Source organism: Bos mutus, chromosome 9, assembly GCF_027580195.1.
Source record: "Bos mutus isolate GX-2022 chromosome 9, NWIPB_WYAK_1.1, whole genome shotgun sequence".
Classification (NCBI taxonomy): Eukaryota; Metazoa; Chordata; class Mammalia; order Artiodactyla; family Bovidae; genus Bos; species Bos mutus.
Genome location: NC_091625.1, coordinates 28819417 through 28836711, shown reverse-complemented (window position 1 = coordinate 28836711; position 17295 = coordinate 28819417). Strand labels below are relative to the sequence as shown.

The following is a 17295-nucleotide window of genomic DNA, read 5'->3' as shown; positions in this document are numbered from 1 at the left end:
TTTAAAAGAATATACCACACATTGGACATACCACAAAGGAGTATGTCAAGGCTGTATATTATCACCCTGCTTATTTAACTTATATGCAGAGTACATCATGAGAAACGCTGGACTGGAAGAAACACAAGCTGGAATCAAGATTGCCGGGAGAAATGTCAATAACCTCAGATATGCAGATGACACCACCCTTATGGCAAAAAGTGAAGAGGAACTAAAAAGCCTCTTGATGAAAGTGAAAGAGGAGAGTGAAAAAGTTGGCTTAAAGCTCAACATTCAGAAAACGAAGATCATGGCATCTGGTCCCATCACTTCGTGGGAAATAGATGGGGAAACAGTGTCAGACTTTATTTTTTGGGGCTCCAAAATCACTGCAGATGGTGACTGCAGCCATTAAATTAAAAGACGGTTACTCCTTGGAAGGAAAGTTATGACCAACCTAGATAGCATATTCAAAAGCAGAGACAGTACTTTGCCAACAAAGGTTCGTCTAGTCAAGGCTATGGTTTTCCCTGTGGTCATGTATGGGTGTGAGAGTTGGACTGTGAAGAAGGCTGAGTGCTGAAGAACTGATGCCTTTGAACCGTGGTGTTGGAGAAGACTCTTAAGAGTCCCTCGGACTGCAAGGAGATCCAACCAGTCCATTCTGAAAGATCAGCCCTGGGATTTCTTTAGAAGGAATGATGCTAAAGCTGAAACTCCAGTACTTTGGCCACCTCACACGAAGAGTTGACTCATTGGAAAAGACTCTGATGCCGGGAGGGATTGGGGGCAGGAGGAGAAGGGGACGACAGAGGATGAGATGGCTGGATGGCATCACTGACTTGATGAACGTGAGTCTGGGTGAACTCCAGGAGTTGGTGATGGACAGGGAGGCCTGGCGTGCTGCGATTCATGGGGTTGCAAAGAGTCGGACACGACTGAGCGACTGAACTGATACCACACATTTTCTCTGAATTCATTTATTTAAGGATAAAACAGCCATTTGAGATCATGGAATACAATACCAACACAATAGAAGGTGAGGAATTGTTATATTTTGCTTACATTAATAAATATCTTAAAAGAAGCAAATGTAGATTTTAAGATTTAAGACGCTAATGACACAACTGAGAGTTTCTAAGTTAACAGTGATACTGCTTGATATTCAAGTTGAAAGATTTTTAATAACCTATATATTTCAATTAGATGGCGGCAAATAGAAAAGCATCTTTTGAGCTGAATAGTATACTGTTAAACAGGAGTTTATTTTACAGCAGTCCATCATTCTCCTGGCCTCAGTTTGTGTGTAGAAGGCATACTAGACATCAGCAATTCACATCACATAAATGATCTACCACTCACAATGGTGCAAAATCTATTATGCATGTATTTGAATAGAAATTATTTTTAAATTCTAGAAAAAATGCCATTTGTGTTTGACAGATGTGGGATTTCCCAGTTTTGCCACTGATTAGCTATCTGAGCTTCACTTTCTTCACTGTTAAAAGAACATTAAGAAACTGCAAAATAGGCTTTAGTAGCCTTCAGTTTATCAGCTCTGATTTTCAAAACAAACTTTCAAAGTGATTTTCAACCTCCTCCTAACCTATGATTATCCTTTTCAAACTCTTTGTCCAAATCATTCAGAGTTCCTAACTTCTCCACTGAACACATTTTAACACATCTGCATGTGTTTATAATGACCAAACAAAGTTCACTGTGTTAGTATGAAAGACTACCTGTACTCAGGGACATTACAGCCTACCTGGGTATTCAATTCAGTACCCACCACTAGCAAATCTCTGAAAATTCTGTGTCTCTGTCTCCACCATAACCTACACTATTTTCAGTCAAATACTCCATACCTGTATATGTTCCTTACCTTCATATCAAGGGAAAAATCTGAAAAGTTTTTAGAAAACTGGCATTTGTGACTTGTTCATACAATTTTTACAATTTTAGGACAGCCATGTTCTTTGCAGTATCCTGTAGGACAAGGCATCAAATATTTCAAAAGGCAGCCATACATTTTTCATATTTTTCTGAAACAGCTTATGTTCTAACACAATTTAAAAATCAAACTGCCAAGCAGTTTTGTTTTTACTCTTTTCACAGGTACAGAGCAGAGAATAAACCTAACAATGTCCACTTCTCCTAACTTACCACCAACATACTCATACAACTCTTGATTCATTCTAAAACGCATACTGATGCGCTTGGCAAGACTACAATGAATAAAATGGCAAGCGGTAAATCTAATCCATGCCAGAAGACTGGAGAAGTTACATGGGAAGCACACACACACAACTTCACAAAAGTTGGGAATACTGCTGATTTCAAATAAATGATGATCAAAGTAAGACTTTCATGCCTCAAGTCCCATTCAGTCAAAATCACGATTTGTAAGAACAAGTGGTGCCACCAGTGTCCAAACATACAGCACAATGCCAATCCAGCTAGAAGAGATTTTCACCCAGACAGCTGTCCACTGACTCTTCATCTCACGGGAAGGCTCATACCTAATATTTAAGGAAAACAAAAAGCAGAGAGAAGTTGGATTATTGGTCATCAAGCTAGCAGGTTTCCTTATTTTAAAGTATTCTTTGTATATAATCTGTGATAACATATGTAGTTGCTGGATTATCTCTGTTGCCTTGTTTTCCATACCACTTTGGCAGCTAATATAAAGGTTAAAAAAAAATCTTTAAAGGAGTAGAAGACATAGGCCTGTGAAGTAGTTCTTTTACATAATACTCAGAGAATCTTTATGTATCTCTGGCTAACTAATTAATGAGATAGCAGAGAAATGGAGTGTGACCTCTGGATAAATAAAACATTATTTAACAAAGACTTATCAATTCTAAACTGTACAAAGAATATAATTTGTTCAAAGTATATACAGGAGCTCTCTCCACCTTCTCAGATTTAAGAAACTGGGAAGGAAATACATCCCAAATTTAGCTGATTTTTATGTTGAAACATAACAAATACTTTTCATCTTTAATATTTACTATTATTACCTGACAGCCAAAGCTGTGAATTACTGAGAATTATTTGGAATAGTTCTTGTACCTTAATATGCTGCAGTATAGGAATTTTTAAGTATATATATATTTTTTTCAGTAATAAATGCCAGTAGAGGCTGCTCTCAAACAAATGAATTTTTTTTTTACATCTTTTGCTGGTATTCAAAGTTTTCTTACCAATTGTTAAGGATATTATTATGCATTAAAGAGTATTAAAAATAGAACTACCCTAACTATACAGTTCAACTTGAATCTTAAATCTTTCAGCAATCCTTTGAACTAAATCAGAATTTTTAAAGACAAAATATAAACTACTACCTTCCTCTTAACAAAAAGAGATTTATCAGTTTTGAAGTGATATAAAAGCAAAAATTAGTTTATGTTAATGTATTCACACTTCAATTTTGAAATCCTCAAAGCTTTAACTGACAAAATTTAAACAAAAACAGGTAAAAAAAAAGAAAAAAGGTATCTTTTTCTACACTATGTTGGGAACTAGTTAGTCAGTATTAGAAATCACTGTGTTTGATCCCTGTCAACATGTACTTCCCTAAGCAATGTGGTAGCTTCATGAAACTTTATTTCAATCTTTTAAGATCTGGAACTATTTTAATGATTGTTATTGCTAAAGCAAGGAAATAAAGTCTGCATTTCTCATACTGATCTCACTATTCATTTAGTTGTAAATTTTGAAATATATTGGAGGATAAAAAGTACTCAATACCATGTTTTAACAATGGAATCACAAAAAAGCCACCCAAATTTCCACACGCAAAGTTTTCATAAAATATAAGTACCTGTACCAGTTGGTAAGGGTCATCATGATATAAAGTGAAGCCAGGAAAAGCATGAAGTGAAAGAAGGAGTAACTGTAAGTGACACCATCCCTTTCATTATCTACAGCTCGGTGAACATCATCACCATCCTCAAGTGACCCATCGTTTCTGGCTCCACCATCTTCTATCAGTGTTGATTCATCACTTGTTAGAGTCAGCTTATTAACCTGACTATTGTTTGAAGTACGGATGCTACATGAAAGACAGTTTAAAAAGAGAGAAAGAAAAAAAAGGAATTTAAACACAACATTCATATATGAATAATAGCTGGACTTTGCTTCAAAAAAATAAAATCCATAATTTTTCCTACCTTGAATAAAATACACACAGTAAAAAGAGGATTAGTCCAATAATTCCTTGAGTATGCCACCACTGTACAGACTGCCCCTCCTTCGAGACAGTGCTTGTTGTATTATATCCAATTATGTTCAGTAGACTTGGGTTACATTCTGTTTCTACAATGTAAATTAAGGTCAAATTACAATGTTAGAAAGGTATAAAAAATTTTTCAGAGGACAGTTGTAGTTCTTTTTAACTCTATACACGTGAAAACTCAAAAACTGTTAGAAAAAGGCACAAATAAAAAATAAGACAACTTGTATTTATTAATAATGAGACCTTTTACATTATATAATGCTAGTTTTATCGAACTGGTTGAAAAGCAATTTCATTTTCAACCTCATGCAAGAGTTGAGACATTTAAGCTTTTTACTGATCAGGAAATTGGTGAAATTTAGTAAATTTTTTACTTTATAGTAAAGCTCAAGCAGAGTTAAGAATAAAATTCAGATGTCCTAAACTAAGATGCACTCACTGCCTTTTCTGTTATATACTATGAAATAACAATAGTGATTTTATGAAGTTTATCAACTTGTCAAACTACATTGTTATATAAGCAAGATAGTTTACACATAAAATCAGTTACTAGAATTTTAGCAAATAGTTTGTGGAAATGAGTACATAAATCATAGTGACCTAATGCTTATTCAGCCTCTCAACTCTTGTAACAAAGAATTAAAATGGGGTTGGTATTCACTTAAGTGTCCCAAATATGTTTTTTACCTCCCACAATGCCAGATATGTCCATTGCCACCTTACCACTGAAAAATGATTTTTACCTTGAAGCCACTTGTGTAAGGATAATCCCTAAAGCAAATTACTATTAATTTTTTTCTAGACACTTACCTGGACAAAAATAAGGAATCTCTAGTACACTAAATAAACTCTTTTTCTCCAACTAGTGATAAAGCACCTATGAAATTTATAAATGGAATGAAATAAGAGTCAGAAAACTTTTTTCTGTCAAAAATTCTGTAATTTTTTTAATTGTGAGGAAACGAGACCATTTTTTCCCTTTTCAGAAAATAGTATAGTTGACCCTTGAACAAGCAGATTAGCAGTACCAACCCACAACACAACTGAAAATCTGCATTTTACTTTATGGCTGGCCTCTATATTCCAACCTTTCATATTAGCAATTTTCTATCTATGGATTCAACCAAATGCAGACTGTACTGCAGCACATTTATTTCCCAATTTGTTTCACCCCAAATAACATATATGGGCTTATACTTCCACGAAATGCAGTAAAATTGGCCTATAAAAAGAGTACAAAGACCAATTAGATTCACCTGTAAGATAATCACAGACAAAAAGAACTTAAAAAAATCTATACTAATTAAAATAGACTAAACAAACATTTTAATAGGTTTTAATTTTACATATACTATCACAAGCACCTTACAAATCAGGTATATTTCTTATAGTTTTCCTATAATTTCTTCTAGTTTTGTTAGTAAAGGAAGAAACTAAGGGAAAAAATATAGCAGTACATCAAAGATGAAAATGGTATTATTCCATTCTCTTCATTCCTCTATGAGCTTAATTTTACAAAACGGCAATCTTTGAAAAAGAGAACAGCTTATGGGATTCATTAAAAGAAGCAAATCCAAGCAAACAAAACATACCCGGTTCATTGGTCATAGCAGACCATGTCAAATACATTGTGTAGACTGTAATCACTGAAGACTGTAACAAACCAGATCTTGGTTGTGATTCCTACAAAAAAATAGGCAAAACAAAAATATTGCAATCATTCAAGATTTAGGAAACCTTAGAAAAACAGAAGCTTCATAAAGAATGAACTAATCCAAGCTTACTTGGATTTTTGGCAGTATGGACATTATAGAAGCACCAAGGCAGAGGAGCATGTTGACACTGATGAATGCTTTATTTTCTGCACAACTGGCTGGATGAGTATAGTAAACAAAAAACAGGACGATAGCAACTAAAGACAGCAGATAATTCAGGGCTGTAGCTGATAACAAAGCTGCGAAAGAAATACATTTTGACAATTAGATTTTATCACTAATATTAGGAATGAGACATATGGCTTGCTTTAAAAACAATCTTATTCAAAAATATTATTTTAAGCAACATTTTATCAGCATTACACAGCCTATAAAAGCAGATAAAGATTTAATTCTGGCCTCTACCACATGAAGACTTTTGTAGCCTTTACACATGTGTGCGTGTGAGCTCCGTCATGTCTGCCTCTCTGCAACCCCATGGACTATATATAGCCCATCAGGCTCCTCTGTCCATGGAATTTTCCAGGCAAGAATACTGGAATGGTTGCTATTTCCTACTCCAGCCTTTACACGTAGCTCACTATTATGATGCATTTTAAGGGGAATAATATGATCTTCATTTAAAGTAATATTTACATATAGAGTGTCCAAAACATTCAAATACATTAGCCATTATTTTCAAAATACAGAAAATTAACTAGGAGAATATTACTTAAGGTTTCTAAGTTATATCATTCAGTTGTAAACAAGGGCATTAAGAAAATTATTTTGTTAATGCTAAGCCCACAGAACAATGCTTTGCTTTAGCAACTAAAATCTTAAAACAAAACAAAACAAAACTATTCAAGTTGTCATTATTTAATAAGACAACCTAAGTTTCTTCGATCACACACACACTTTTAATTTTCATGTTAATGTATACTTAATATGTATGTATTCATGTAGATGTGACTCACAAATACTCTATCAGACAAATATTTATTGAATACCTACAAAGGCCCTGGGGATACAGTATGCAACAAAGCAGAAACTCTTACATTAGATTTAACATTAAAAAATGAAACATTCTGTGAAGTAAATTTTCCAAATGATTAAAGCTTAATATGTTTTTTAGCTGACAGACTATTTCACATAAAAATTCAGATCTATGGCTTTTTTTTTGAAAAACAGAAAAATTAAGCAACACTGGGCTCACATTTCCACACAGCAATTACTGGATGGAGCTAAGCGGTGTAATAGCCTTCACACTCTCTAATTCACCACAGTCCCTTTCATTTGCAAAAGGACTGAAAATGCAGTTTCTCCTCCCTCATTTGTGTCACCTGTTGTAAGCACCTGGATTTTGATTCTTGTTTTAGAGTACAACCATAGGACTCAACCTCATTGTTATAAACACGCATTACATACACTACTATAATAAACTCCCTAAGGTGTCACACATAAAGGCATTCTTTGCACTTATATAAAATGCTTCAGAGTTGTTTCTTTTTCCTGCTTGATGTTTCAGAATTGTTTGTTCATCTATTTCTAGTAGTCCTCATCTCTTTAATATTTTACCTTTTTTTTTACCCTTTTACTTAGAAGGAAATTAGGCTGTAAAATATACATATACTCAGCAATATGCTTTGGAAATTCTGTTTTAGCCAATCCCAGTCTTTTGCATGATTGCCTCTTTCTTGGGTATGTTCCTAGTTGACATGCAACATACAATGTGACAAGATGCCACTCACAAACTTAAACTAAAAAATCTCTTCACAGTAAACTGTACCATAAAAATCATGACTTCCCCACAGTCTACTACCTGCTTTCACTTTCAAAGTTCAACTACCTTGAAGACGTTCTGTAAGACAAAAAACTTACCTGCATACCAACATCTCGAGTTCCCCTCTTCCATTTTTTCAACCCATGATTCATTCCACGAATGGGCAAAATCAATGAGTAAGACTAGCTGTATGAGAATGAAGCAAAAGGCACCTGCCATGCCCACATAAAACCACACTGAAAGGAAAAAAAATTTTTTTTAAATCACAAATGAGTGACTGCTTCACTTTTTATTGTTTCCACAATCAATACACCAAAAGAAAAATAAAATTTTACATAGATGTCTTGACTGAGGAAGGAAAACACAAAACAAATGGTTATAGTTCCAGGCAACAATTATTTTCAATTTCCTTACAAAATATCAACATCACACCAAGAAAAAAAAGATTTCTTACCAGTTGTAAAAGTTCCTTCTGGAATGAAGAAGGCTCCAATAATAATTGCAATTGCTGCAGCAAATTTAAAGAACCAGAATCTAAAACAAATTATTTTTTATTAGTAAATATTCATTCAACAAGTGGTTTCACATATGAAATCTTTTGAGAGCTGCTCTTAAAAAATAGCTACACTTTATTGTGACTACTCTGTCCCATCTGAGGATATCCTGAAGACGAGAAGACCACCACATGTCAATTATGTTGTTGTCTGGTCACTCAGCGTCCAACTCTTTCTACAACCCCATGGACTGCAGCCTACCAGACACCTCTGTTCATGGGATTTTCCAGGCAAGAATATGCAATGGGTTGCCATTTCCTTTCCCAGGGGATGCTCCTGATCCAGGGATCAAACCCACATCTACACTGGCAGGCAGATTCTTCACCACGGAGCCACCAGGGAGGCATGGCTGTTTTATTTCATTCTAATAAACGAGAATATTAGATTCATTTCACAGGTTTACTTAAATGAGTGAGATAATAATATGGAAGTGTAAATAAGGTACACTGTACAAAGGAATAGCTTCTGAAGACACAAAAGTCTGGAAAACAGATTTCCAGTAGCAAGCCAGATGAATTGAAAGAACCCGAAAAGACATAATATCTTAAGAATTCTAACACAGAAAGAGCAGGAAGTGCAAAGCAGGTGTCCAAAATCCAAAAAAACCCCAGAAGTAACAGATTAATAACTCCATCTGAAGGTAACTAGCAAAGATTTGAGGTGTCTGCTACTTCCTATGTGAAAGCAGCAATGCAAAACTATAACAAATATGAGCATTTCACCACCTGAAGATAACAATCCTGCAATCACTGATCATAAAGGCATAAAAATCTTGCCATCTAGCAGATAAAAGAATTCAAGATAGTTGTTCTGAGGAAACTCAACAAGCTATAAGAAAATACAAAAATAATTCAATGAAAACAAGCAAAAAACACTAAATTTAACCAAGAGATAGAAATCATAGAAAAGAACCAAATATATTCTGAAGCTTAAGAATTCAAGAAAAGAAATGAAAAAAAAAAAAGTAATAGAGATCTTTAGAAGTGAAAGTGAAAGTTGCTCAGTCGTGTCCGACTCTATGCGACCCCATGGACTGTACAGTCCATGGAATTCTCTGGGCCAGAATACTGGAGTGGGTAGCCTTTCCCTTCTCCAGGGGATCTTCCCAACCCAGGGATCAAACCCAGGTCTCCCATATTGCAGGCGGATTCTTTACCCGCTGAGCCACAAGGGAAGCCCAGAGATCGCCAGAATGGTAGATCAAATGGGAGACAGAAAAAGTGGACAGGCATTTTGATATAACCCAATCAGGGGTGAACTGAGAAAAAAATGAAAAAGAGGGAAGAAAGCCTCAGTAATATATGGAATTTAAATATTAGAACGATCAGGGTTTCGGAAGAAGAGAAGGGGACAGAAAGTTAATTTAAAGAAATAATATCTGAGAATTTCCTAAACCTGGACATGAACATCAAAGTTCACAAAGCTAGTAAGATCACAGTATCATCTTAATGCAAAAAAACCTTTAGGATAAAACTGTCAAAAATCAAAGAATACAACAGAATCCTAAAAGCAGCCAGAGGGGTCCAAAAAAGAGATTCTGATCAACAAAGTAATTTCCATTAGGCCCTCAGTGGATTTCTTAGAAAATCTATAGGCCAAGAGAGAGCAGAGTGACTTTGAGTATACTCAAAGTCCTTCCTTTCAACACTTTAGTCAAAGTGTTGAAAGGAAAAAAACCACCAGCCAAGATTACTCTGTCCAGCAAAGTTATCCTTCAGATATGAAGGAGAAATAAGGCTTTTCCCTAAATCCAAAGAATTTACCACCACTAAACCTGTCTTGTAAAAAATGGTAAAAAGGATTCTTCAGACTGAAATGAAAAGACACTAATCAATGACATGAAAGCCTACAAAAGCATACAACACACTGGTAAAAGTAAATACACAGATTCATACAAGTCTAATTCTTTAACAGGATGGTGTGTTAAGTAAACTATAGTAAAAGGATTTTTAAAAGTATTAAAAAACAAGTATTATAAAAAAGAGGTAAATTGTGACATCAAAAAAATATAAAAGAGGAGGAATAAATATGTAGGGCTATTTTATGCATTTAAAGTTGCTATCAGCTTAAAATTAATTTTTATGTATAACATGTTTTATGTAAGCCTCATGGTAACCACAAAGCAAAAAGCTAGAGTAGATAAAATAGAGAAGCAGAATATACCACTAGTTTACAAAGAAAATCACCAATTTACATGGGTGTTAACAGAGAAAAAAGAAACGATGAAAATACAACCAACCAGACAACAATGACTAACATATGGCATTAATAAGTCACAAATCAATAATTATGCTAATGGAGTGAATTTGCTAACCAAAAGCCAGGGTCTGGATGAATTAAAAAAACTTAAAAAGACAAATGGAATCACATTTGTGGATGTGAATGGTTAAAATGTCCATAATACTCAAAGCCATCTTTCGATTCAAAGTACTCCCTATAAAAATTTCAATGTCATTTACAAAAACTCAGGAAAGAAACAATCCTAAAGTTTGTATGTAACTTCAAAAGACCCCAAACAGCCACATCAGTCATGAGAAGGAAGAACAAAACTGAAAATATCACAGTTACTAATTCCAAACTATACTACAAAGCTATACTAATTAAAACAGTAATACCATAAAAAATAGACACACAGATCAATGGAACAGCAGAGAAGGCAACGGCACCCACTCCAGTGCTCTTGCCTGGAAAATCCCACAGACGGACCTGGTAGGCTCCAGTCCGTGGGGTCTCACAGAGTCGGACTGAGCAACTTCACTTTCACTTTTTACTTTCATGCATTGGAGAAGGAAATGGCAACCCACTCCAGTGTTCTTGCCTGGAGAATCCCAGGGACGGGGGAGCCTGGTGGGCTGCAGTTTATGGGGTCGCACAGAGTCAGACACGACTGAAGCGACTTAGCAACAGCAGCAATGGAACAGAAGAGTAATAGACCCTTGCATTTTGGATCAACTAATATTTGACAAGGGAGTCAAGAATATTCAGAAGGAAAGGACAGTTCCTTCAACAGACTTGGGAAAGCTATTAATAACCACATATAGAAAAATGAAACCAGACTCCTTTCTTACACCATTCAGAGAATCGATTCAACCTGAATGGAAGACTTAAATACACTTAACACATTATTGACTTGAGATGTATTAACATGTCCTTTGTTACCCGAATGTTATTGACTGGGAAACAAATCATATGCTTTTAGAGAGCCATACAATTAACGTTACAGTGTTTAGTTGTTAGAGCTTAAAACTGATAAAGAGTCATTATAGAACTTATGATTGTTGTTTTCATTCACATTTCCCTGTTAGGCTTCTGCTCCAATTTTGTGTATGTTATAAATAAAAGCTTATGACCATAAAATTTTCAAAAATGATGGATCACAAAATTTTGAACAAAGAATTTTTTGGTGACTTTTATGCAGATACTTTCTCTGACTGTCCAAGCAACATAAATACTAGTATCTCAGAAGATGACAGTTCTTCAGAATATAGTTCTGACTCAGACGATATGAATATTAGACCAAGAAAAAGACAAAATAAACCACAGTGACTGATTCTGACATGGAAAGTGAAAATGAAATGCATGGTGCTTTTTTACAGGTGTGTCAGGTGTAACTATTGAATGTAATCATCTGCAAAGTGTTAATTAAATAACAGAATTCTCAAAATAAAACAAAAATAAAAATCGTCAGGCACAGGCCTATGTTTCCAGCAAAAATCCTCTAGTCAGTGAGTTAAGATCTGATACCATAAAAGTTACTAGGAAGATACTGATAACTGGGAAGAAGAAAATAAGGAAGAAACTCCCTGACATTAGTCTGGGCAGTGAGTTTTTGGGGGAGACAACAAAAGTACAAACAACAGGGTAAAATCAAACTGGTGGGAATTCTTCAGACAAAAAAATCTTCTGCAGAAAAAAACGGAACAATCAACAAAATGAAGAGACAACCTATAGGAGAAAATATTTGCAAACCATGTATCAAAATGTGGTTAGTATCAAATATACATAAAGAACCCATACAACTCAATAATTTAGAAAAAACAATGAAAAATGGACAAAACTAAATATTTTTCCAAAGAAGGCATACGAATGGCAAGCACACATGTGACAAGGTGCTAAACATCACTAATCATCAGAGGGATGTACATCAAAACCACAGAACGGCCACCAAGATGGTAAAAAGTAACAAACGTTGGTAACAATGTGGTGAAATAGGAGTTCTCAGGCACTGCTAATGGGCATGTGCACTAACTCAGCCACTATGGACAACAGTATGACGGTTCCTCAAAAAATACAAAAATGGCACCACCATAGCATCTGGCAATCCTACTTCTAGGTATATATCCAAAGAAAGTGAAAACAGGGCACTGAAAAGGTATCTGCACATCCATGTTTACGGCAGAATATTCCTAACTGGCAGATACAGAAATACCCTGAGTGTGCATCAACAGATGAATAGAGAGACTGTACTATATAGACACAATGGAATATTATTCAGCCACGAGAAAGAAGGAAATCCTATCATTTGCAACAACATGATCCTGATGGACCTTCAGGGAATTATACTAAATGGGATAATCCAAATTAAAAAAAAATTTATATTACCAAAATGTGGAATCTGAAAAAGAAAAATGTACTTTAAAGTTGCTAAGAGAATAGATCTTAATTGTTCTCATCACAACTAAGAAAAATATGTGATGTGACAGAAGTGTTAGCTAATATATGATGGTAATCATATTGTAATATATAATACATATGAAATTAACATTTTGTACACTTTAAACCTAACACAATATCATCAATTATATCGCAAAAAAAACCACTAGCAATGATGTAAGAGTGCTTAGTACATACTTTGAGAAGAATGTTATCACAGGAAATGATTGTGATAGCCATCCTGTAATGTATTTTGAGAGTTGTTTAAAAATACATTTAATAAAGATGTTTTAACAGTGCAAAAAAAATTAAAAATCAAAACAACCTATGACTAAAGAGAATTGAAAAAAAAAAAAAATCAACCTGGCACAAAACATGATTTTTCATTAATATTTCATTCTTCCTGTCTTTGATAGTGTATGTTAATAGATAAGCAACATCAGATACTTAAAACTATTTTTATTTATGGGATGGAACAGTGATAAAATTCAAAACATTCAATATTGAGTATGAGATGCATTGCTCTGTATTAAAGGCGACTGACAAAAAGGTACCTTGAAATGTCTAGGTTGTCTATTATAACCATTTAGAAAATCCACCACCTGTTTCAAAGCAATAAAGTTTTTCATTTTGGCTACACTGTGTATGTAAAGAACTGAGTTCAGTTTTCTGTAGTGAGATTGGCCTACGGAAGGCTAAGAGGAGGAAGAATAAACTCATTATTAGTCACAGATGTGATAAATCTTCTTTTCAGGATGAAAACATAGTTGAACCTTGAACAATGCTAGGGTTAGGGACTCCAACTCTCTGTATGGTTGAAAACCCACCTCTATCTTACAGTCAGCCCTCTGTATCAGAGGTTCCTCATTTGTGAATTCAGTCAATCAGAGATCATGGAGTGTGTATTACCATAGTTATTAACTGTTGGAAACAAATCTCTAAGTGGACCTGCACAGTTTAAACCTGTATTGTTCACAAGGGTAAACTTTACTAAATATTATGCACAGCAATAAGTGACTCAAGTCTTCTATGTAATATTTATATTTCCAAATTCTGACATTCTCTGGTAGAGACGAGGATTTTCTTACTTTGTCATTCATGAACAAAATAATTCTGCAGATTGTTCAAGTTTAAACTTTCTTTAGACAGACTCAAAATTACTGAGAAGAGACTACCCAGACTTTAACTGAAATTTATTAAAATACTTACCCATTGTGTATTGCAGCTCTAGGGTCACTGCTGCTCTTCACTTTGATCATTAAGAGAGAGAGAAGAAGATAGAACATAGCCAAGCCAAAGCACAATCGATATACAGCTTTATAGCCAACCAGAATATTACAAGGGACCATTCCTTTCTCATTCTCACAAAATCCAGGAATCTGAAAAACAAGAATTTCTAATCTAGAATTTTTTCAAGGAAAAATGACAATTCTGTGTAATTAAATAGCTTAAGGTTCAGAAAACTGAAGTTCGCTTTACAGTTTATGCTGAAATGTAATCAAGGTAAGTCTACACACTTTTATAAACAGAAGTTTAACTCTTTTTTCACTTTATGTGCACACAGGATAAATGACAAATGCCAATCCTAAAGTGAATGCGTATTTTAACTTGCAGACTTACTCAAACTTATTCTAAATTTTTTTAAAACTTACATTCTACTGTGATATGCTGAATCACATGTATAAAAGAAAAACACAATCAATAAAAGTTTAAAGAATTAGAGAGTAATTGAATCAGTTTCTAAATACTAAAGAGAACAATGATGGCTTTTCAAAGCCAATGCTATTAAAATCATTCTGAGATCTGGTCCCTGATTCTACAAATATTATTTTTGATAATGGATAGATCTGAAAGTAAAGTGAAAGTGAAAGTTGCTCAGTTGTGTCTGACTCTTTGTGACCCCATGGACTGTCCATGGAATTCTCTAGGCCAGGATACTCGAGTGGGTAGCCTTTCCCTTCTCCAGGGCATCTTCCCAACCCAGGGATAGAACCCAGGTCTCCCACATTGCAGATTGATTCTTTACCAGCTGAGCCACAGGGAAGCCCAAGAATACTGGAGTGGGTAGCCTATCCCTTCTCCAGAGAATCTTCCCAACCCAGGAATTGAACCAGGGTCTTCTGCATTGCAGGTGGATTCTTTACCAACTGAGCTATCAGAGATAGAACTGGATTAACAGCAAAAGGGTTGGCTATATTTCTATTTTTCTAACTTAAAATCTTGAAAAAGACTGAAGACCATTTCAGAATATCACACTGAAAACAGAGTACAAGTAAGTATTTTTAAAATATTTTTAAGTGAAATAAATGAGTGAAACAAACTAACAGTTTCAACTAAAACCATTCATAAGAAGTCAACTGGTTCCATGACAAAACCATATGAATGTCTTTTGCTTATACCCAGGACTTAAGTAAAATTAACTAAGCATCTGTTTATGGCATGTACATGCTACATTCACAACTGTGATAAGCTCATTTTCCAAACTTACATGGTTTTTCCTCACCCCAAAGTCAATCACAAGCAGATAACCATGGTTTAAAACGCAAGTTATCTAACATAAATACTTTCTCAATCTCAAATTTTCTATTGTCATTCATCTTTCCTTGGAGGAAAACTAAGTTTTATATGCCGTCTCTTGATCACATTCTCTCTCATCTCTTACGGGTTAGATCCCTTATGACTTCTCAAAAAGCAAATGATTAAATCTCTCCATTCTAAAAACGTTTTAAACTCAGCCTCCCTCTAAGACTTGCCATCTTCATCACAAAGATCCTCAAGTTAGCAGTTTACTCACTGGATATATTCCTCACAGCCATATAACTTTCCCTCCCAAACCTCCTAGGTCCAGCATTCTTAAAACTACAGCTTTTTAAAGACACTACGACATATGTCAAATCCAATGGCTACTACTTAATCCTCACACTCTTTTACACCTTTTTTACACAGACGTTATCCTGTCATTCTTAAAGCTCTGTTCCTAAGACCTACAAACATGTTTTTGGTTCTCTTCTTTCACTGTTCCTTTAGAGCTTCCCTTCTCCACCAAGCCCCTTCTGTCAAAGTTCTAGCTCTGCTCACTCCAAATGGTCCTCCTCTTCAGCATATGCTGCCACAGTTTGAATTTCATCTCTAGCCCTGATGTGAGTGACACACTCGTATTTTCTACTTCCTGTTGGACACATACAGAGATACAAATGTAGTGAAATACCCCCAAGCCAACATACTATGAACTGAACTAGATTATATTCTCCCCATCTTCTTTCACAACCTGACTCCCTGGTGCCGGGGGACAGGGGGAGGGCAGAAGGCAGGGCAGGCAGTAAATTTAATAGAATACCTTTTCTTTCTTTTTCTTAGTTAACAGCAACAGTTTCTTCTCAGTTATCTAGGATCAGAACCTCGTTACTATTATTCAATCACTGCCTATATTTAAATCCAGAGCCAGTCAATTTTATGTTCAGGGAATCCATTTCAGGTGCTCTATGCCCTTCTTGATTACATCATTTTTACAGCCTCTACACTTCACAGCTTGCCTTTTTTTCCTGATTATCGGATAAATCTTCCTAAGGCATACATACTTGGCTCAAAAAGCTTTTATCCTCATTCTGCTTCCTGTTTTTCAATTTCTGTATACAAAAATTTATTGATTATTAGAATGCCACTTTTTCCACGAGACCCACAGTGATTCTGACGTTACCCTGGCTGGAAATTACTTACTTCCTCTTATTATCACAGCACTCTTTTCTGCACCATCACAATCTCATAAACCACTTTTACTGTTTGTCTTTCCTAAATAATTATGAGCTGCTAAAACTGGGATTCAGTATTGTCTTCCTTTTTACAGTATTCTGTTTCCAACACATTGGAAGCAATTTTATGCATAAACATACTAAAGGTTCAGGATTCCCAGGTGGCACTAGAGGTAAAGTATCTGCCTGCCAACGCAGGAAACCTAAGAGAGGCAGGTCGGCAAGATCCCCTGGAGGAGGGCAGGCCACCCACTCCAGTATTCTTGCCTGGAGCAGCCCAGGGGCAGAAGGCCTGACAGATTACAGTCCACAGGGTCACAGAGTCAGACACAACTGAAGTGACTTAGGAGGCACACACACTAAAGGTTCAGTTAATTTAAAAAAAAAAAAAAAGACTTACCTTATTCAGCTGTTCTTCCATTCCAGGTATCAACATTACACAAGCTACACACACTCCAACAAGCAAAAAAAGTGCATAGATCAACCTAGTTACAGTGGAGTTATTTCCACTAGGACAGCATCGGCACAGCAAACACGGGGCACTGCCACACAAACACGGGATCTGGAAAAAGAATGGTAAAAATCAGTACAGTCTAAAATGATACAGTGAAAATCTACATTCTATCTACTCAAAAAAGGATGAAGT

General features: G+C 35.3%; 1 protein-coding gene across 1 annotated transcript in view; it reads right to left on the bottom strand.

Moving 5' to 3' along the window:
* Positions 1-943: 943 nt before the first annotated feature.
* SERINC1 (serine incorporator 1) overlaps positions 944-17295 on the bottom strand; it is a 33965-nt gene continuing 17613 nt past the window's right edge. The window contains exons 2-10 of the mRNA XM_005911727.3: positions 17050-17211; positions 14110-14279; positions 8148-8227; positions 7792-7929; positions 6001-6170; positions 5809-5899; positions 4152-4296; positions 3803-4033; positions 944-2498 (exon numbers count right to left, since the gene is read on the bottom strand). Coding sequence (XP_005911789.2) covers positions 2363-2498; positions 3803-4033; positions 4152-4296; positions 5809-5899; positions 6001-6170; positions 7792-7929; positions 8148-8227; positions 14110-14279; positions 17050-17211 — 1323 coding nt within the window. The 3' untranslated portion in view covers positions 944-2362. The remainder of the gene's footprint in view (positions 2499-3802; positions 4034-4151; positions 4297-5808; positions 5900-6000; positions 6171-7791; positions 7930-8147; positions 8228-14109; positions 14280-17049; positions 17212-17295) is intronic.